The following is a 22,529-nucleotide window of genomic DNA, read 5'->3' on the forward strand; positions in this document are numbered from 1 at the left end:
TGATTTTGCGAGATTTTTTTAATAAATAATAGAGTTTTTAGAAACAATTAGTCATTATATACAGAGTGATCTGCGTAATAAGATAATTTAACGAGTCACATAATATCGCGGACAAAATTCTATGGTGCTCCTGAATGTTAAAACTCCGAAAGAGCAGCAAAATGCCAAATCACTCACTATTGGATTGACTCCCATTTGGCCACAAAGAAACACTAACATTTGCTAAGATGGGACATGAGAGAGAGCTGTGGTTTGTATCCCACTGTCCTCTGAAATCACCAGCTCATTGATTGATTCTCCTAAGTTGTCAAGGTCTAACTCTTTCGGAGGAATCATTCACCCCCATCGAAATATGAAGCAAAATCATGGACAATAAAAGCCAAACAGGATCTCAATCATGAAATGAATGTAGGGAAAGGCTTTGGATGGATGCGGATTCAAGAACACAATGTCATGGGCAGTGAAACAAATTGTCAGTGTAAGAAAGGAACTGGTGAATAGAGTCCTAGCTGGAAAGGGCGGGTTTATCGGATCCTGTCCATTGAGAAATCCAGAATAAGACACTCGGTAGGGAAGGGAGGTGGCATCCAAAGCCCCCCATATATCTCTCTCGTTCTGTACTTCTCAAATTTGATCTCAATATCAAATACTATGTCAATGAAGAAAAGTAAGATCACAAAGAATAGGGAAAGCTACGGAAATATGAAAGAAGCTTGTTTGATTCATGCAGTACATCTCTCTAACAAATTGTCCCCCATATCCCTCACTCTTTGATCCCTCTCCCCCTTGTTCACTTATATTTATGAGACACAAAGATGTTCTAATTGATCAAAATGACAATATATGATTAATATCATAGCAATAAATCTTCAAAAATAAACAAGTAAATGTCTTAGTCCTTCTAAACCCCAACATGGTGGTTGTAATACTTGAGAAGCCTATTGGCTTCTCTAAGACCACTAAAGTAAGCTCCATGGGTTGTGGAATAGTGTGTCCTGTGCGTTGCTTCCCCTGCAAACAGAATTTGAAGTGAAGGAGGAGGTGAAGTAGCACTCGCGGCCTCATCACAACTGCTTAACTTCGGCAATGGCTCTGCCATGGTGTCCAAATCCTCACCACTTGATCCAACAGCAACATAAGAGTAGGATCCGAAAAACAAAGGATCACTACCCCATTGAGTTTTCAACACCTTGGAAAATTTCACTTCAGAGTTGTCCACATCATGATTGACATGCCCATGCCCTAAATGAGAATGATAATTCTCTTTCTCTTTAATGTGGGGGATTGACAGAAAACTAGAGATGGTTGCCGTGACTCCATTGATGATCTCTTCATCTTTGAGTGATTCAAGCTCAAGTGCTTCTTTCCCTGCAAACCAAGACAACAGTACACCGGAATTGTGATACAGTGGACAAACAGAAGCTGTCTTCCTCATCCACCATGGAATCTTCTTAAGCCTAAACTCTGAGTCTTCTCTCTGAAACACCATTTGTAAAAATGGGAACTTGCTGAAATCTTGGCCTTTCGTAACATGGGTGGAGCTCAGTTGCAGAAACAACTTGTTGACAAGACCAAAGCCAAGCCTTGATATTGCTTCAGCCTTGAAACAAGGCAAGGGAGGACTGAACATACCTGAATCATGTTGTATAGCAGCCTTAAGTACCCCTAAAGAAACAGTTACAATAACATGATCAGCCAGCAAAACTGACCCATCACTAAAGTGTAGCTTCACAGGCCTTGAACCATAACCATTTTGTTCCATATCTAACACAGTAGACTCTGCCCTCCATTCAACTTTGATGACTCTTTTGCCTAATTGGATCACATCAGGTGGTAGTACAGAGGCTAGTGACTGAACAATGCTCAAGTAACCTTTAGCAATAGTGATTTCCTCACCTGGGAACATCCTGTACTCACTTTCTGCATTGTAATCCAGAGTAAACAAGTCACCAGCCGATGTATAAGTCCTCTGGGTGCTCTCATGCATTGCAAAAACAGCTTCTTCTAGCAACTCTCTGTTCCATTCACCACAATCATTCACCTCTTCCCTGCTCTTCTTCGAACCCAAATAAGCATGGAGCCCTCTTCGAAGAAATGAGCCAACACTAAGCTCCCCTGCACCACCTTCATCTCCAAGCTTCATATACTCAAATCCTCCATTGCAATCTGCCTTCTTCCCCTGAGCATAATCCATCAGATTCTTATACAAATTTGTAATGGGATCCACCACAGTTGGGCTCACCTCGAACCCACCTTCAGCAATGGTCTTGGCCTCGTCTGAGGACCCGTCCATGCACTCCCATGGCTGCTCAGACTCAAGAGCCTTGATATCTTGAGCTATTTTGTGAACAGGGCTGCCTCCAATGCCATGGATCCAAGTAGCACCCATCTCAATCTGGTCACCACCAAACTCTGAAGTGTTTATTCTGCCTCCAATTCTAGTCCCACCTTCCACAACAATGAGCTCAAACAAGTCCTCACACCCAGAAGTGTAAAGCTTGTTAGCTGCTGTAACACCAGCCATTCCTGCCCCAATGACAACAATTCTTGGTTTCTTGGCCACCATTTTCACACAAAGTTTGAATCTTTCACACCAAGTTCAAATCTTTTCAAGACCCCAATAAAAAAAAGATTGAATCTTTCACTCAAAAATAAGAAAAAGAGGGTAATAGGCACACAGAAGGGTTTATGGGGGGAGAGAAGAACTGTGAGGTGGGATTGAATTACTGATATGAGGAATTTATAAAGGGGGTCTTCTATGGGGTTCTATAGTATTTTAGGTTAAAGGACTAGACTTTATTTAACATTTTCTAATGAAGACAGGGCTCTACTTTTTTTTTAGCTCAATACAAAGACCCCCAATTATACGGCTCATATACCTAGAAGACCAGTGGTGATGAAATCTTGTCCTAATATCCCTATATGGTGCTGGCATGAGTGGGTTAATCTATTATACATCTATGTATGTTTCCATATTCGATGGTTGACAACGGATATTATTTTTGTGACCTCATTCATAAAACAATATCGACCGTCAGATGTGAGATGTATAACATATATTGATGTATATTAAAATTTTCCGCCATGAATGTCATCTTTGTCCAAAAAAAAAGTATCAGATACACTGAGATTGAATTGATTACTTTACATCGGTTCGGTTTTTGAGTATTAATTGAAAACTTAAAACTCATAAAAACAAGTCTTAGTTTTATGTTTTTTAAAGTTAAAGTCAGAAAAGATATATAAAAATTATGGCTTCAGTCAACTTAAATACGGTTAGGTTTCAATTTACGCAACCTATAATAACTTTTTTGCATTAGATCAATTAGAAAATAAATATCAAAGTACTTATGCTCATGAAACATGTAACTAGTTTACCAAGTAAACTAGAATGTGATAAAGTCGAAATAACAAATAAAATTAATTAAATTGAAATTGAGTATTCACACATAGATAAAAATTAATTGTATTTTTTTGAAACACAACAAATATGAACCAAAACAAGATGTAAGAAACCAAGAAGAATAAGTTTAAACACTTAAAGACCATAATCATGTATGTGCAAGCTTATCATATGCTACACTTAACATATAAAAACATGATATACACCTAATATTGTATTAAAGATTAATAATTTGATACATATATATTCTTTCGGTTTGGTTCGGTAAAATATGTTTTTGACATGAACGAAACCGCAAATCGAAGTTGAACCATTCGGTTTAGGAAAATTTATGAAACTGATAGGGCGCTTTCATCTGATTTTAATTTTTCAGTGTTAATTCGGTGTAATTTTGATCGGTTTTCGATTTTTCAGTGCCCAAAAGTCCAACCCCTCATTTTACTGCTTGGGCATAAAGATCTCAGATGGAAATTCACCCAAATGCAAAAGCAAAAAGATGGCAGAAGTAAGTCTATAACATATCTGAAGGTTTTAAAGGCTGATAGGGCCTCTCACCAACCCTCACAGTGTCCGGACAAACTCACCAACTGATCATTCATGAATTGATCGTCTTACGAAAATTTACCAAACATGGCGTCTTGGTTGTTTTTCGTTACGATACTGATGATTGTATTAATCGGTTGCGGAATTATTACTTCTGCCAAAATCTCACCTGATGATAGAAGCCCTTCTGATGAAAAACGCAAAAAACACATGCGTTTTACTGTTACTTCAGAGCTGCCGGAGAAAATGGCTTAGATTGAAGCCTAGTTATGATGCCTGGTACCGAAGCCATGTTGTTACCTATATCTACTTGATCGCATAGATTTCACTCCCTTTTGGTAAGAATATATATAAGTGAAAAGATCTTTTATTGAATTTTCCACACGAACAAATCATGAAACAATTTTGCAAACTTTCTTTTTGGCAAAAAAAAAAACAATTTTGCAAACTTACAATGCCAGAATCATGCTAAATTGTACTTTCATTTACTTAGATTAACAGTATTTTAGCAGTTGTAGAGTATTGTATAAAAACTTATGCTTTTTCTTATGGGATCTATAAGCTACTATATACAATTGAGATATTGTGGTCAACTTATGCTTTGGATTGTACAAGTGAGGAGTAAAGGTTGCGACGAATCTTGAGGGCCATAAGTATCATGATGACAGTTTATGCTATGACCCAAGCTCGTTATTTTTATAAACTAAGCCAATCGTGAGCATTAAATCAGTTCCTTTTAAATTGCCAAAGACTTCTCATTTAATTGTTTACCATATCCAAACCTTTATTGTAATCTTCATTAAAGGAAGTGTAGATATGACACTCTAAAGGGCCACTCAATACTAGAAAAGGCTTGTCCAAAAAAAAAAACTAGAAAAGGGATCTAAATTGTACTTATTTCTTGAAGGAAAGCAATGTTTTATGCCATTGTGACCAAAAAAAGAAAACCAAGTGTGGTACACACATACTCCACATCTCTCCTTCGGAAAACAAAAAAAATGAATAAAACCACAGCTATGAAAAAACTTACAAGTTGTAACAGAATGAGCAATGACATTTAATATTTGTACTTGGTTATCTTAGAGTAAATCATCAATGATTGAGACCCATATATTACCTTTTATTGTTGTGGTATGATGATGAGTTGATAGGAGAATGATGGGATTCGAATGGGGGTAAAAAAGCAGCTATGGAATGACATCATTGTCTTAATAATAATGTTGTTGATCTCCCATTTATAGATGATGGGGCAGCAGTTAGATGTACGTATCTTTGAATGATTATATCAATAATTAAAAGTGCATCCGTATAGTCGTATAAACGATTTATCGTTTATCTCATAATTAGATAATTTAAGCGTTTCAATATATTTCAATACAATCCTAAACGACATTTCTTGATGATGAGTTAGAAATCATTTGCAAGTGCTCCAAATAATTGTTAGTATCCTTAGGTGATGTACCCCTTTTTAGTTCGACGAAAATCACTTTTAGGCTAGTAGAGTTTAGGATTAGGGTTCTTGAGCCTCAAAGTGTTCCCTTCTTCTCCGGTGGTTTGTTTGCTGGGTACCCCTACTTGCTTTGACTGGTTTGCTCACCAAGTTAGGGTATCAAATTAAGTGGCCTAATTGTGCTAGTCACTACGACACTACCCTACGACCTCTAATTTACCCATCCTTGAATTCATGAGATTTTCTAAAGATAGATTACCAACCCACTTATAATCTACGAATTTGTTCTCTGAACTAACTTTAGCTTTTAGCAATGTTAAAGCAGCGATGGTTAGAGAATGATTCAGACATCAAATGATGAGAACCTATGAGTGCAACAAGCTTTTTTGGTCCAACGAAATTCTTCTTTGTGTAAGAAGAAGGATAGGAAATTTTCGGAGCTTTCACGATAATCTTTCTCCGCCGGCAAACATGTCACCAAACACGATCGAACAAAAGATGAACGAGAAAAGGTATTGCTAGTTGGGTTGCGGCCAGACAAGGCCCAGATAGGACCTCCCATAAATGGGCTATAGCTTTTACTACATACGATCAAAATGAGGGGAGTAACATTGGTCCATAAGGTGCATATGTTTGGGCTTTGATATCAATCTCAATCTAATGGGCATGATGGGATCAATCTTTATATGATTATGCTGACTCCCATGAAGGAGTCCATGATTGACATTATCCTTCTCATTTCCCATGCACAATAACATGTGTAGCACACTAGCACCAAGAATAATATTAACAATATGCATGTATGCTGCGTCCCTTTATCTGGTTACCCAAACTTTAAGATTTATTCTGGTGCCACCCAAAAACCATATGCTAAAATAACACATAAATTCCATTTTGTTAGCACTGCATTTTGTCACATGGTGCTCGAGGGTGGCGTTAGCTTAGTCTAATACTCCACCATAGACATAACGGGACCAAAACAAACCTATAAGATAAAGAGATAGACATCCATGAACAGATTACAGAATATTAATGCATGCTGAAAATAACAGATGAGTATGCATCCAAACTTGGTAGGATCACAGTAAGAGTCAAAGACCCCATTAGAGGCACGCAAGAACCCAATGTCAAGAACAAGGACACAGGGGGCCTGTATGTAACATCCTTATAGTGTCTGCATGTGTATGCTAATCCAGCTCATGCACCTTCATTCATAGCGAAGATCGCGAATAGTTACTAATCTAACGATTCTCATTTTCCGGGGAATCGATTGTCCCCATTTTTGACCATATACATTGTCCTCCTGGTTGTTCTAACCGGTCAATGGTGTACAAAACCAATTTGGTCACAGACTCACACATTAACAGTATCCCAAGAACTAAACAACAAAATTAATGACTGATTAACGGTATAGAAACATCTAGACAATAATTTAAGCAAATCAAGAAGGGGCTACAAACAAATTTAGGCAACGAAAACATGCATGTACTCCTTTTCAAAGTCTCGAGTCATGACAATTAGCGCCTGACTAATTGCTAATTAACAACCGTTCATTAATTAACACAATTCCATAATAAACCAATCATCATCATCTCCTTCACTAACTCTGTGTTTCCTATACAGTACTAATTATACTTAAATTCTAGCTCAGATTAGACTAGACTAGCTGGACTGTTTATAGAACTGTGTACAACTCCACCGCCATGACCACCACATTGAGATCGCAATCCCAAAAAGTAACACTAAGAAGTTAATTAATTACCGGAAAACGGTGACTGCTGAATTTTGATTCAATTGAGGTCTTCACCTATAAACCTGGCCAGCACAGCGTCGTCCCACTCCGAATCCAAGTCCAAATTCAGCACCATTCCTTCACGCGCCGACGCATCCCACGCGCTGTCCTCGAATCCCGACTCGTCGTACCACTCCGCCCATCTCATCGCCGCGTAAAACTCGTAGTCCAGCCTCGCCTGCTCCACGTCACGCCCGTTCCTGTCCACGCTGGCCATCATCGACGACTCGGCGTCCGAGAACGATGAGCCGCAGCTCTCCTCGTTCCCGTTTATCGTCACGTATGACGTCGACATGGTCTGGAACACCTTCGGCGACCTGGACGGGTTATCCGCGAACGTCAATGTCTCCGGTGTAGTGGCGGCGGCGTTCCAGGCCGGGTAGTCCGAGTCCAGAAGCCTCGTCAGCTCGCTCAGCGCCACGTCATCGTTGTCCACAACGGCCTCGTTCACTGCCGGAGCAACCGGACCGCCGCCGATGTCCTCCGCGACGCCGTTTGTTGCCGGATGAACAGAAATGTGGCCGCTGTCCGCCACGACGCCGTTCGCTGCCGGAGCAGGAAAAATGTTGCCGCCGATTTCCGCAACGACTCCGTTCACTGCCGGAGGAACCGAAATGGCGTCGACGCTGTCCGCAGCGACGCCGTTAACTGGCGGAGCATCCGAAGAGTCGGCGCCGTCCATAACGACGTCGTTTGCAACCGAAATGTCGGCGCCTTGTTCTCCGTCCTGATCTCGCCGCCTCTTCAAGGATGGCGACGGCGACGAGGACGAGGACGACGACGCGTCGTCCGCCGTGACGTCACCTCCGGGCCTTTTCCTCATGTCCTCCATTTTCTTTTTCAGAGTACGGAAAAAATGCTGAGAGAAAAGAGTGAGGGGGAGTGTGTTGTGGCTAGTCGCTTTTATATTTATACCTGACAAGGACACCCCCTCTTGTTGGGTCCCACTAAATGTGGCCCCGGTTAAATAAATCTGGAGCGTTGATGTTTGATCAGACGGCCAGGAAGTTTTGTTTCGAGCGTGTCGCTACGTGGCGGACGTGGTGACGTGGAGGGTAGTGGAGGGAGGGAAAATGGCGCGAGGATTTTGTGATAGTTGGCAAAATTGCAAAAAAGGGGGATGGACTGGTGTGAAAAGACGGATTTATCACACATGGGTATGCGGAAACAGGCCCCTCGTGAAATGGTTTTTCGGGAATTTGCAAAAGAGTGGAGATCTCTAGAGCCTCTCGTAATCTCTCGTGGTTATCGTCCTCTTGCTTTGCAAGTTTTAAGAGTAATGGTATTTCATGAACCATGACTCAACTTGACCACAAATACTTTGGTAAAAATGCATTTTCTCTCTATAATGGAAAGTAATCTATTCATAAATCTAAGGGTTCATATTCGATAATTCGTCTTGTAAATATTGATATAACCGGAAGTTTTATAATTTTTGATTAGCTAGATGTGTTCTTAAGGCGGATGTCTGAATTCGTTGACTGCATACATTCGTGATCAATGCGTGATTTGAATCAGACTGTCGAGCCATATTGCACGCCATATCTAAACGACACTCGTTATTTCATCATTTGCTTTAATTCTCGTATAAATTGGAAATCTATTTTACAACTATAACATAGAAAGTCATTTAAAAGGAGATATTATTCCTTTAGATGATTATACTTTCTTTCATACAGATAAATGTAAGTATGAGAATAAAATTAACCTGTAATATACTTGGTAGACATTGAATCTTACAAGTTATACTCTAAATTATTACTCTTATGTCGTGTGGTTTGATGAAGTGACACGTGAATAATAAAATTTGACATGTGTAGACCTTAGATAATCTACAAATAATTAATGAAATATAGATATTTCACTCAAAAACAAATTAGTAAGAGGTCCAAACACTTAGAAGTCACACTCCACATACCCAAGCCTTATCAAAAAGGGAAAGGCGTTAGGAGGTCATGGTTTGCAATTATTTGACATGAAACTTGATATGAGACACTAAGCAAGATATGTGACTATGTATATATATGTATATATAGTTATATCTCATGAAAGTAACATTTCACATTCTTGATTTTGACATCCAAAACATGTAACATGTTATAATATGCATGAAATAAACATTTAACACACTATCTTTTTCACAATTTTTCTGACAAACATTTTAATTACACTTCAATTTCCATTTATCTCATTTGAAACCTAACCATTCAACATTTCAACACAGTTCCACCTTTGAGTTTGGTAGAGAACCACAGCTAGCCCAAATGCTCAATTGCTGTAGTGTTGTTGCCTACTTTACATACCACTATCCTGGAAACGCTGGCTTCAAGCCCTAGAGGAACTTGAACTTGCATTATCATTCAACACTGACTTGTCATTAGCCAAATAACAAATTGTCAATTTTTTTTCATACTTGGTTAGCTGCAGCAATCTCCTAGTTCATTTGGGAAGCTTTGTCAGTGTCAACCTCCCTTTTGACAAATGGAATTAAAATATTTTACTTTTAACCGACTCTAAGGTAGGACTACCACTTAAGAACATGGGTAAAGACAACTTCTCTATCAGTAACAACCTCTTGGAGATTGTAGCCATCAGGGTTAAATGTATTGGTGCTCGGTATGCATGAGCGCAACTTAGTTTTCTCACCTTCCCATTCCTTGTATTCATGAATAATACTGTTTGCAACAGCCATGGGAGAGAAGAATACCTTGAAATGAGTGGATATACTTATCATAAAATGCATAGAGCTACTACTAAAACATTGATAGCAGAAAATAAAGATTGCACAGTGCAGTTAAAATTGCAACAACTAGAATACAAGATACTGAGCGTTAGAAATAGAACCTGTATGGTGGAACCTCAAAACCGACAATGTGAGCATAATCAGTCTCAGGATCTTCATGATACTTGACTTTGAAGCTCAGGTGGTTGTAAATGAATTGTCTTCCTGATAAAAGCACTTTGTGCGACGTTCTTAACATGTTTTTACCTCCATTTGTACTTTGTTTAGCCCTTATTGTTGTACTATTAAGTCATTGAGTCATTGAGTCGCAATAAGAGTCTTGAGAGGTATTAGATGCATTTTTGTGTTTACATGAGTTAAAAATGCAGAATTGGTATAGAGTCCTAGTTTGAGTAGGAATCATTGTAGGACTAGGAAACCTAGTTGAATTAGGAGTCTTCATCTTTCTACGTTTTGGTCGCATTGGCGATATTTTGAGAGTCCTTCTTGCATTAGGAATCCTTTTTAGACTACAAAACGTACCATTTGAGAAAATCTTACTTGAACTTAAACTTTTATTCCGTAACTTTCCTAATCTTACTTTGCTATTCTAGTAACTTATTTGATTTTTTATATGAATTATCTTGTCTTTTATTATTTTTAGATTGTACAATGAATGAAAAAAATAGAGGAAAAATCAAGCAAATGAGGAAAATAAAGAAAGAATGAGACCTAGAAAGGAGAAAAAAAAATGAATTTATTAAAGGAGATTGCACCCACCAATAACAAAAATAAGTGAAAGAAAAAGAAAGAAAGAAAAAGAAGAGAAATAAAAAGAGATAATGCAAAAGAGAAAGAATGAGACACGAGAAAAAGAAGGAATTTATCAAAAGAGATTACACCCATCAATGACAAAAATAAGTGAAAAAAAAAATAGAGAAACAAAAAGGAAGAGAATAAAAATAGATAATGCAAAAGAGAAAGAAGTAGACACCTACAAAGGAGGAAAAAATGAATTTATCAAAAGAGATTGCACCCATCAATGACAAAAATAAGTGAAAGAAATTGAGGAGAAAAAGTCTAAGTTATAATATTCAAGGAGCCAAAACTATCTATAAATAGCACATCATTCACAAAGAAAAAAAAATCACTTCTCATTTGTATTGAAGAGCCAAACCTTTGTTAAAATACTACCTCAAACATCATTCACCAAAACAACAAGCCATTCTCCCTCATATACAAGTTCCATCTCTACCGAAATCACAATTGAAGACACACCTCCAAAGTTCCTACAACGTGTGATTCTAGCAACTATTCTTCATGGGTTTGTTCGTGTAATGACCTGATTTTTCGGGATCAATATATATTTGAAGTGGTAGGAATTATTAAACTTTGTATGATTAATAAACCACAATGTTTCGCCTTGCGACATTGTAAATCAAAAACGAAACCGTTATCGGAAATTTTAATTAGGAAAACGTTCCGTTTCCGCGACGCGAGAATCGACTTTTACTCCGTCGCTCGTTTGTGCAAACTTCCTTCACGAAAGTTGTAGAGCTCGTCGATACGAGTTCGTGGACTCATCACGCGTTCTAATCAGACGTCGTACGTGAAAGTTATTAACGACGGAAGTCAGTTTCCAATTTTGGAAATGGGTATAAAAGGGAATTAATTGGAGCTAGGGTTTCCATTTTCAGAAACCCTCACCCCGCCTCCCTCCTTCTCTCTCTTCTCTCTCTCTCCCCCGACCTCTCCCTCCCTCAGAAAAACCTCACCTCCGATCTCCCAAATCCGGGTGACGTGGCCCTCACCACCGGCTCCTAGGTCCTCACCAGCTCGACTCCACCCACCTCCGAACAACACACGACCTCCCTCGCCGCCGAAAGCCACGCCGACTACCAGAGATTCTTGCAGCAACTCGCCACCGTCCAAGCTCTCCTCCGACGAAGCCAGGGCTCAAGGCAAGTCTCAATGGTTGCTGATTTATTTCCAGGTGATGGAAATACATGGTCAGTATGTTAAAGCACTGAAGGACCTTCCTCCTGTCCATGCTGATCTTCAGTTGGAAATTATCTGATCACATGATAATTTTTGTTTCTCCCATGTTTTCTCATTGTATTTCATTTGTTCTGTTCAGTTGTGGACAATTAGCTATAACAGCATGTTCAACTCCTCAATTCCACATGGAGAAAACAACATGAACCAAACTTTTCAATTGAAATTAATTATCCCGTACTCTTCTCATCCCTTCTCAAGTCCGAACTCCTATCCCATAAGCACTTATAATTATAATCATATGATTCAATCCAAAAACAAAGAAGAAATCCAAGAAAGCACTGAAACTAGATGATGATCAACAACCAGGTTAAAGGAATATCCTAAAGAAAGGAGAAACTGACGACTTACACAATGAATTGAAAAAAAACAAAAATACTAAACTCACCGGAGACAGAGTTTCCAATCCCCATTTATGGTCACTAAAGGTATTTGCCTGACAATCCCAGTGCAAATCATCAGCTCCAGTCCTGTCCTACTGACCGTGTGAGATTGTCATCAGCTCTGCCAATTTTGTTAACACCAACCAACCTTCCATCATTCTTTTTTCCAAGAGCAACGCAGCCTCTTGAAGGGCAGCAATAGCCACGTTATAAGTTTCACCAGTTTGAACACCTTCATCAACATACTTGGTGCCTCGTGACGAAGATTATTGTATAGTACTGTGAGAGATTCTTGAGACCTATTCAACAAATTGCTTGCATTTTCGTCCAACATGACATCACTCTTGGCGTTCCTTGTCCACCGCTTAAGAATATAATGAGATGACAGAGTAAGAACATTTCTCTTGGCACTTTTTAAAGATATGTCACTTGCACAAGCGGTGCCGAGTCTCAGGAAACACATGGGTAATAGCCACGCGAATCACCCTATCATGGTCTGTAGTGATTGAGAGTGGAGGCCGGCCAGACATTGCCATAAGCCATGTTTTAAAAAGCCATGAAAATGATTTCTCAGATTCATTTATCAAGAGGGCACACCCAAAAAACGCAGGCTGTCCATGGTGGTTAACCCCGGTGAAAGGTGCAAAAGGCTATCTATACCGGTTTGACCTGTAAGTCATGTCAAAGGTGACAGTGTCACCGAAGTAAGCATAATCACTCCTAGCCTTGGGATCGGCCCAGAAGATATTGCTCATGCACTGGTCTAGATCACCCTGCACAGCAAAAATAAACATTGGGTCGTTGGCTTGCCTGCTCTTCAAGTAATCCAAGAGCACCTGAGTGTCACCTCCTAAGGTCCTTTGGCGACTACTCCTCATGTAATTTCTGCAGTCGCGTTCAGTGAAGCTAACTTTGCTAATATCACCATATTCTTTAATGAGGGCAGACATAATTCCACTAGGCCCAATCCCAGCACCCTGCAGGGTATCAACCAAAGACTTTGCAGAACCAGAGACGTGACGATTACAGCGGAGGCAATGCATCTGATCCGGTGGAACCAGCTCATGATTATATTCCCTAACAAACGTTGACACAATCCATCCCCCAGAGTCTTGAATCTTAACTGCGAACATTGCCTTACAACCAACTCTAGTCTCAGCACGAGGACGCTTCACCCTGCCCTCACACTCAGGATCACAGTTTTCACTCTTATCCACACGAAAGCCTTCCTTGGCACAAACAAAAGACCTCTGGATGATGGCACCATCACGCCTGGAGCGGCGGGACATGCTGACCCGAGTGCTGAAGCCAATGCGGCAAGCGTAAGAGTTGTAAAAGGCCTTGACAGCCTCTTCAGACTCAAACTCTATCCCCTCCTACGGCTCGAGATTAGTCTCTCCGTCAATAATGTAAGGTACAGCAATGGAATTGGAACCAACAAGAGCAAGAGAATCATAAAAAATGTCAATGTTAACACCCAAACCCATCATGTCAAATTCAACCTCCTCTTTCCGCAAGCTCAATGGCTCAAACTCCAATTTTCCAAATGGGTGTAGTTTACTCATCATTTTAATTACATTACAAACCATATATTACATGTATATAAAGTACACAATATATGCAATCATAACTCATAAAGCAAGAAACTTTTTTATTGAAAGCTCAGGTTTGAGAAGGAAAGGTGAAATCTTGAAGGGTACCCATTTGAGCAAAAGGCAGGAGAACCCTCCAAAAGGGATAAAGGTCCTGACTTGGGAGGTTAAGCAGGAGTTGAGAGCTTACTGAACTGAGACGATGGGTGAGTTCAACATGGAAGCAGAGAGTGAGAATGTGGAGAGTGAGAGGAGAATTGGGGTTCAATTGAGGGTTTTAGGGCATATGATTTGGTAAGTTGCAGAGCTTCAAGGACTACCAACTTTAACGCCGTCTGATCTATCCATCCCTTGAATTTACTTTTACTAAGATGGATAGATCAGACGGTTTATGTTTTCGGTTTTCCAAACGGCGTCGTTCAAATAAGGGCATATATACTAATATACATTCACATAGGGGTATAAATGTCTTTTGCAACGTTTTCTGAAGAAAGGATATAATTTACCGAATACAAACGACACGTCGTCATTAGGAACTTGAAATGAGAAGCAAACCAAACACACACACTGAGCTTCTCCCTTCCTCTCACTCTGTTCGATCCCAAAACCAGAGCGCGTCAACGACTTTCAAGTCCTCTCTGCTTCTTCCATGGTAAGCTCACACCGCTCCACTCGAAATCCGATTTCGCTTCTTCTATTTTTCGCTAGTTTGATTCTAATGTTCCCCATACTTGCTCTTTTTTTTTTCTTCCGATTTCACCAGGCTCCGAAGCCCATCACCAGTCCTGTGCCGGACGCGTGGTACCCAACCCTAGCCGTCGTCATGCTCTCCCTCGGCCTCCTCTTCACCGCTTCCTTCTTTATGTGAGTCCGATCCCCCAGTCATAGATCTAGATCTTGCTCCTGTTTCACTCTATTTGTCTATAAAATTCTCTGTTTTTTTGCGGATAGTAATTTTCTTTGACTTGTGCATGTGGAGTACAATTTTGGTTGGAAAATTAGGAACTATGGATATGCTTAATACAACCAATTGGACCGATTTAATATCAGAGCTTAATATCTGTACAGAAAGTTGGTTGCCTCTGATCACATTGTTTGTTTAGGCTTTAGAAAAATGTTGTTATTTTGATGTGAGAGGTAGTCTGTTGGATGCTTATACTGGTTTGATGAAGGATTAAATAAAAAAAATTTTAAAAATGGTGTTTAGGGTATTTTGAGATCTGATAAAGTCTCGATAGTAATTGGCGACATCATCTTATACAATAGTAGATTACATGTTGCGTTCAGTTTGTTGATTTCATGAAGGAGATGCACCTCCTGACATGCTTTAGGTTGAAATTGGTTAGTGGAATCTTTTGAGATTAGTTGAGGGATAAATAGCTGCCGAGTTCTTTCGTATAATCTTGACTGATTTGAGGGTTTGTATGGTATAGTATTGTTGCAAGCTGCTCATGTACATCAGCTTCCCTTTTATGTGGACTTATTTGTCAAAATTTGTTTGTCCCTTTTGATAGTATAGTTAATGGTGTGCATGTATATTGCAGCTATGAAGCGACCTCTTCCAGGAAAAGCCGCAGTCTTGCGAAGGAGCTTACTACAGGAACTGTGGCTTCTGTCTTCTTGGTGTGTTTTAATTGGATTGCTCTATCTTTCTTTTGCATCTATACTAGATTTGCTTATCTATTCAGGTTTGTTACTGTCTGATTCTTATCTTCTTGTGCAGGGTTTTGGATCCTTGTTCTTACTGCTTGCTTCGGGTGTTTATGTTTAAGACTCTGAGTTGGTGAAATTTTGTCAAGAAAGACTAGATTTACCTGATGGATGATATTAATGACATTGTTAGTCACCTTATCGTATCTTAAATTAGACAAATTTCAATATACTGGTACATTTTGCGTTGCTTGGCTGTGTTTGAAAGGCATTCATCTTGCTGTTTTGTTCCTCAACAGTGGGATATACAGTCCAATGTTGAGGCACTGGGGTGTCCAAAGTCCAAACCGCCAAACTCCAAACCCTATTGTCGGGGAGATATGGATGTCGTGGCGTGATACTGCAAACTCATCCAGGGAACGTATAGTTCCAACCTGCCCGGTGTTTTGCTAGTTTGCTAGTTTCATTTTTCAATTGTGGATCTGAGATGATGCTTATATCACTCACATCTTTGAAGAAGGTTTGAACTTAAAAATGATTCTTTTTTTCTTTCAGTGAAAATAAGTATGCATCAAAGCAGTAGCCTACGGCCTTCATATATAACCTGGCCGGCTTACAGTTTACTTCAGTTTTGCTTCTGAACTCAGAAAAGTCCCTACAATTCTATTGTGCTCTTCGCCATGAGGGCTGTTCAATGACCGGCATGACAGAACTCTCTGATCAGCATTCAGGCAAATCTTCCGGATATGATCTGAGCCCAAGGATAGCAAGGCAATTCTTGGTAGCAAAAACTATTGATACAGAACTGAAGAAATAAAAAATAAAAATAATAGCAAAGACGATAGAACCCGAATAAAAATGAATTCATAAATTAAGCGCTAAAAAGCGGTGACGCGAGTGTATCAGTCACATTAAAACCGCGCGTGGACTCTCACCTTACATCAGTCTCTCCTCGATACAGACACTCATTCTCAGAGTGAGAGAGAGAGAGAGAGAGAGAGAGAGAGAGTCACACCACTTCCGCCACCGCCATGGAAACACCGTCGCAGCAGGCTCCGGCGAAGAAGAAGGAGACCCGGGGCCGTAAGCCCAAGTCGAAGGAGGACAAGGCGGAGGCCCAATCGGCATCGAAAATGAAGAAGGCCCAGCGGCAACAGCAGCAGCACAGCGTCGACGAGAAGTACACTCAGTGGAAGTCTCTCGTCCCTGTCCTCTACGACTGGCTCGCTAATCACAACCTCGTCTGGCCTTCCCTCTCTTGCCGGTATCTTAAACCCTAACCCTAACTCCTCTAACGGACTCAATTTTTAGGGTTTTTGCTTCGATTTTTTTTGGCACTTTCTGTGTCGGTGTTGATTTTTTGGGTTTTTGTGGTTTCAGGTGGGGCCCGCAGCTGGAGCAGGCTACTTACAAGAACCGCCAGCGGCTCTACCTCTCCGAGCAGGTTAGCTTTGTGCTCATTTTAGATTTTAGAGTTTTTATACATTGGAAATGATAGTAGTAGGTGAGCTGGATTTGGTTGACTGTTGAGTTGACTTTTAGTGTGGTTTTTGGTGTTGGTTAGTCGATTTGTGCTGAAGATCTATAGATATGCAGTGTTTTTATCTTGATGTTTTGGCTGTAAGAAGGGAGGATTTATCATTTGTGTGTTTGTTTATTTTTGTTTGTTTGGCAGACTGATGGCACTGTTCCGAATACTCTGGTCATTGCGAATTGCGAGGTTGTCAAACGCAGGGTTGCCGCTGCCGAGCACATATCCCAGGTTTTGTGTGACTCTTTTGGTTTTTGTATGTTGAGTAGAGTACTGATCTGGTAGTATGGTTAATAGATGGCTTTTAACTTTTCAGTTCAATGAAGAAGCACGCTCGCCATTTGTGAAGAAGTACAAGACTATCATACATCCTGGGGAGGTATGATTTTACTTGAAAATGAGAGATATTGTTTTTCTTCTTTTTGTCCTTTTTAACCTTTTAAAGGGAATCAACTTGTGTGACAAATTCTTGCCGTTGAATCTTCTATTATTTCTGGTACTGTGTTCAAATGTGGTCGTGGATTCTTGCTTGCTCCCTTGTTTGGCTCTTAACCTGGATATGATTTTTTTAATTTTATTTGGCAGGTAAACAGAATCAGAGAGCTTCCACAGAACACTAAGATAGTGGCAACACATACTGACAGTCCTGATGTAAGTGTTCTTCGTTCCTTAGTCTGTATCTCGAAAATTATATGTGGATATGAAATTCATATTGTTTTTTTTGGAATTTTGCCAAAATCAGGTCCTTATTTGGGATGTTGAAGCTCAACCCAACCGTCATGCTGTAAATGGGGCTACAAACTCACGTCCCGATTTGGTAAAGTTTTGCTACCATGACTCATTTCCTAAACTTAAATTAGTAATAAGGAAAAGGCTCTAGAAATTTTTTGGAAGTCTGGGCGCAAACGAGGTGAAGCAATTGAGTTTGTATGAAATCCAGCATTGATAATTACATGATTCAACAAAGCTCTATAGGTTTTCATGATTTGTCATAAGTAATTTGTGTGACTTCCTCTTTGGTGGAATCTTTGATTAATAAATAATTTGCCTGCTAAATTCTTTAATCTCTGTGAGCAAGAGAAATGCCACTTTCCTTTCACCTTTACTTACTACCACTTGGTTTTTTTTTTCAATTCTTGACTGTCATTTTTTTTTTCAGATTTTGACTGGACATCAAGATAATGCAGAATTTGCGCTTGCAATGTGTCCAACCGAACCCTATGTACTCTCTGGAGGTGGGCTACCTTTCATATAATTACTATAGTTCTGCTCAGCCTTGTAGGTCACAATGGTCCTTTTGTTTTAAATGCAAAACTTTTTTTGTCCCAGGCAAGGACAAGACAGTGGTTCTGTGGAGTATCCAGGACCATATAGCAGCATCTACCACCGATCCAGCAGCCACCAAATCTCCAGGATCAGGTGGATCAATTATTAAGCCAGAGGATGGTAATGAAAAGGCCGCTGATGGTCCTTCTGTTGCACCAAGGGGTGTCTACCAGGGGCATGAAGATACAGTGGAAGATGTGGCATTTTGTCCAACTAGGTAACTTCCTGGCTGTAGTTGGATTTCTGTTGAGTTTAAACAAAATGAGTTGCATGATGCTAAAGATAAACTTCATGCTTCCTCATTAACCATTTCACATTTCCTTCACATTGCAGTGACCATAGATATGTCAAACTAGTAAAATATAGAAACACCCATGTTTTTTTGTATACCATATCTGCTGCCATGCCTGTAAATGTGCACCTTTTTCCCCTAACGGTGCTACTATTCTATTACAGCTCACAGGAGTTTTGTAGTGTTGGTGATGATACCTGCCTTATCCTATGGGATGCACGTGTGGGTTCTAGCCCTGCTGTTAAGGTAGTGCATCTTGTGCTGAATATTTTCCTTCTTTTGTTCATCTTATGCATTAGTGATGTATTGTATGTATACCACACTATCAAGGTAAATAGACTGGCATACATGTTGCAAAAGGTCCCTGCTAATGCCTCATATATCTTTGATGTGCCCATTTTAATCTTTGAAGAATATTTCATGATCATCATTATAATAAATCGGTCTGTATAAGAATTTTCTTAGAGTCTGAAATATGTTACCCCACAGAGTCGTTGCTAGAAATTTTTAGAGAGATCTAGTTTTATTCCACTTGATATTTCTCTGATTTTACACGGTTTTATATGTATTTAGGCTTAACTAAGTTGGGTGAGCCCTGGTTCAATCCTTTTGATTGTATCATTTCATTCACATATTATGCGCCTTTTTTTCCTTGCTGTATTTGCCTCTGATCCTTAAACTTGGATGCTTCCCATTCCACTCTTATTTCATTACACGTTGTGTCCCTTGTTTCTAACTTACAGGTTGAAAAAGCGCATGATGCTGATCTTCATTGTGTTGATTGGAATCCCCATGATGATAACCTAATCCTAACAGGGTATGATCTTATCTCATACTTCTCTGGGTTTCACTGCATTGTAATTTTCTCAAATTTTGATTTTGCTTTATTGTTTACACGGATAGGAAGATAATATTGTTCCTTACTGAATCTATGGTGACTTAATTGTGTAACAGGTCAGCAGATCATTCTGTTCGCATGTTTGATCGGCGGAATCTTACTACTGGTGGAGTTGGTGCACCTATTTATAAGTTTGAAGGTCATAAAGCTGCTGTTCTTTGTGTCCAGGTAGTAATCAGCTTCGTGGTTTCTGTTGTTCAGTTTTATAACTTTCTGCATCTTTTAAGAAAGTGCACTTGCTACAATAACTGTAGGGACTTTTGTTCTTATTAAATCACATCTCTATTTCAGTGGTCTCCAGACAAGTCATCGATCTTTGGAAGTTCTGCAGAGGATGGTCTGTTAAACATTTGGGATTATGAGAAGGTATGGAGGTTTCTTTTAGACTGAACTAGTTGGCTTCAGAAATTAGTTTAAACCAAACTTTTTGGTGATTATATTTCATTCTCTTCATTTGTAATTGTTGACATGTGTTCAAATAACATATCAGTCTTCTTATGGCGTGGATTGTCACTGTCCCCCCTCTTCCATCACTTAACCAGAATCTGATGTAATAGTTTCATATAAATTTATACATTGCAGGTCAGTAAGAAGGAGCGGACTTCCAAGAACTCAACTTCTCCTCCTGGTTTGTTCTTCCAGCATGCTGGGCACAGGTATGAACTGTACTATATTAATCTTATCCAACTTTTGATGGGTATCATACAACACTATTGAATTTGTTCTTGTTGGCCAAAGTTGTATGTTTTAAATTCTGGATTTATCTGATTCTCTTAGTTATATAATGAGTCTCGGAAAATTATAATTTGCTCATGCAACCATATCCGTTGGGTTTTTAAGCTTCAAATTTGCATAAAATGTTTGTTGGCAGTTCTATATTAGTGAAACTCATCCAAATGACTGGCCAGACTAGGGAACTATTATTAATATCTGGTTCCGAATGATCAAACACACGAAATTTTCTTGTGTGAGATCTGGTCCTTTCCTCAGTCTTTGATAAATAGTAAGGTAGTTGTTCTCATAGTCAGTTTCCTGACATCCTTCGCATTATTTCATATTTTCATGCAGGGACAAAGTTGTTGATTTTCATTGGAATGCATCTGACCCATGGACTGTTGTTAGTGTGTCTGATGACTGTGATACTACTGGCGGAGGGGGGACATTGCAGGTATCAGATTTTATTCTCATTGATTCTTTTAAGTGATAAGATTATTTTGTAAAAACACATGTAAGAAATGTAATCAACCAAAGGGAGCTGTAATGACTGGTGAGAACCATTTGGGATAAATATAAACACTTAGATCATGATGACCCAATCTTTTATCATAGATGTAAAATGCTTTTCAAAGTACTTAACCAATGAAAAGACAAGTAGAAAAAATATAGCCTTGGGAAGCTTTAGCATCAACCGAGTAGCCATGATGTTTTCATTGGATAATGGGAACTGATTTCTTAAACTGGAAAATTTCTGTGCAGATATGGCGCATGAGTGATTTGATCTACAGGCCTGAAGACGAGGTTTTGGAAGAGCTTGAGAAGTTCAAGTCGCATGTTATTTCTTGCGCAAAGCCTTAAGTGTCAACACTAGTTGTTAGATTGTGGAGGAAATATTTCTTCTGTAGCTTATGAGTACCCAACTATCATGTTAGGGCAGGTAGGACGATTTTCTAGGTGTGCTGTTAGATAATTGCCTATTGGATATGAGAGATCAGTCATGCTACTGAGTACTAAGAACTTGTTATGTTCGCGGCATGTGCTTCAGCAATGAGATGTTTGAATGTAGAACGCTAGCATCTCTAGCGTCGCACTATTTATACTGTCAGGTTTTTTCAGGAGTTGATCGTAATTTATTTTCCCAAGACTTATCTATATTGTTTTGATTTTAATATGTAGTTTTGATGACGATTGTGAATTGTGATCATCTTAATTACCGAAGACCTAATGTAGCACTCGGGTGATTGTCCAAATGTGGCAATCATTTTCATACTCCGGTTTGAGTCCTTAAATCCAGAACCGGAAGTCTCTTATATTGGATTTCGTCTTGAAAACTAATTTGGTAAGATTCGAACGACTTTCTATGTGAAGTTGCCACATTATTGCAGAACAATCAACGGTAGTGAACAAAGAGTCTGAAAACTCAACTTGCAATTGAATCCAAGTCCAAGTGGATAATGCCAGTGTCTGAATTGTCAAAGTCGTCGTCCGCAAGGTCCTTAAGTGGCTTGTGCTTTGATCTTCCAAGTCTGAAGATCACTGCAATCTGAAGCTGAACAAGGATGAATCTGGATGATGGGTAGCCTCTTCTTCATCTTCATCCTTCTCTTTTCACTAGGGGTGGGCACGGGACGGGATGGGACGGGACGGAGCTCATCCCACGTCCCGTCCCACTCTTTTGAATCGGGACGGGATCGGGACGGGACGAAGGTTTTTAAGAATGCATCCCACTCGGGATTAATCCCGGTTGGGACGGGACGAGATCGGGACGGGACGGGACAAATCCCACCTTCCTATGAAATTAAATAAAAACTTATTTTTTTTATTTTTTTCATAACAAAGTAACATTTAATAATGAAATTTTAACAAAAAAAATACATATTATGTTCAAAATATTATAATTTACCATTATTATTTGAGTTGATATAATTTTGGAGTTATTAAGAACATAAATTAGTTTTATTTAGATATAAATATATAAGAATTTTTAAGTTTTTATTAAAGGTGGGACGGGACGGGACGAAGCGGGATAAAAATTATTCGTCCCACGTCCCATCCCACTATTATGAAGCGGAACGGGATCGGGACGGGACGAACATTTTTAGACCTCCGTCCCGTCCCGTCCCTATGAATTTCGGGACGGGATCGGGACGGAATCGGGATTTCCGTTTTTTATGC

General features: G+C 39.5%; 4 protein-coding genes and 1 pseudogene across 4 annotated transcripts; 2 read left to right on the forward strand and 3 right to left on the reverse strand.

Moving 5' to 3' along the window:
* Nucleotides 1–818: 818 nt before the first annotated feature.
* Nucleotides 819–2,712, reverse strand: LOC126789156 (probable polyamine oxidase 5). The gene has a single exon (XM_050515253.1). It carries the CDS (start codon nt 2,564–2,566, stop codon nt 902–904), a length of 1,665 nt encoding a protein of 554 aa, XP_050371210.1. The 5' UTR covers nt 2,567–2,712; the 3' UTR covers nt 819–901.
* A 4,153-nt stretch (nt 2,713–6,865) lies between these two features.
* On the reverse strand, nt 6,866–8,087 carry LOC126796335 (uncharacterized). The gene has a single exon (XM_050523146.1). It carries the CDS (start codon nt 8,018–8,020, stop codon nt 7,187–7,189), a length of 834 nt encoding a protein of 277 aa, XP_050379103.1. The 5' UTR covers nt 8,021–8,087; the 3' UTR covers nt 6,866–7,186.
* Nucleotides 8,088–12,713: 4,626 nt separating this feature from the next.
* On the reverse strand, nt 12,714–13,913 carry LOC126793727 (protein FAR1-RELATED SEQUENCE 5-like; annotated as a pseudogene).
* Nucleotides 13,914–14,468: 555 nt separating this feature from the next.
* LOC126795679 (uncharacterized) lies at nt 14,469–15,839 on the forward strand. Its single transcript, XM_050522464.1, has 4 exons — nt 14,469–14,592; nt 14,704–14,804; nt 15,485–15,563; nt 15,664–15,839. The coding sequence occupies exons 1-4, from the start codon at nt 14,590–14,592 to the stop codon at nt 15,709–15,711; spliced, it is 231 nt and encodes a 76-aa protein (XP_050378421.1). The 5' UTR covers nt 14,469–14,589; the 3' UTR covers nt 15,712–15,839.
* Nucleotides 15,840–16,560: 721 nt separating this feature from the next.
* LOC126796077 (WD-40 repeat-containing protein MSI4) lies at nt 16,561–21,382 on the forward strand. Its single transcript, XM_050522875.1, has 15 exons — nt 16,561–16,854; nt 16,971–17,034; nt 17,266–17,352; nt 17,438–17,500; nt 17,707–17,772; nt 17,864–17,938; nt 18,281–18,356; nt 18,451–18,664; nt 18,904–18,985; nt 19,483–19,556; nt 19,694–19,805; nt 19,929–20,003; nt 20,220–20,293; nt 20,706–20,805; nt 21,114–21,382. The coding sequence occupies exons 1-15, from the start codon at nt 16,622–16,624 to the stop codon at nt 21,210–21,212; spliced, it is 1,494 nt and encodes a 497-aa protein (XP_050378832.1). The 5' UTR covers nt 16,561–16,621; the 3' UTR covers nt 21,213–21,382.
* Nucleotides 21,383–22,529: the final 1,147 nt, after the last annotated feature.

The sequence above is a fragment of the Argentina anserina genome, chromosome 1 (genome assembly GCF_933775445.1).
Source record: "Argentina anserina chromosome 1, drPotAnse1.1, whole genome shotgun sequence".
In the NCBI taxonomy this organism is placed as follows: domain Eukaryota; kingdom Viridiplantae; phylum Streptophyta; class Magnoliopsida; order Rosales; family Rosaceae; genus Argentina; species Argentina anserina.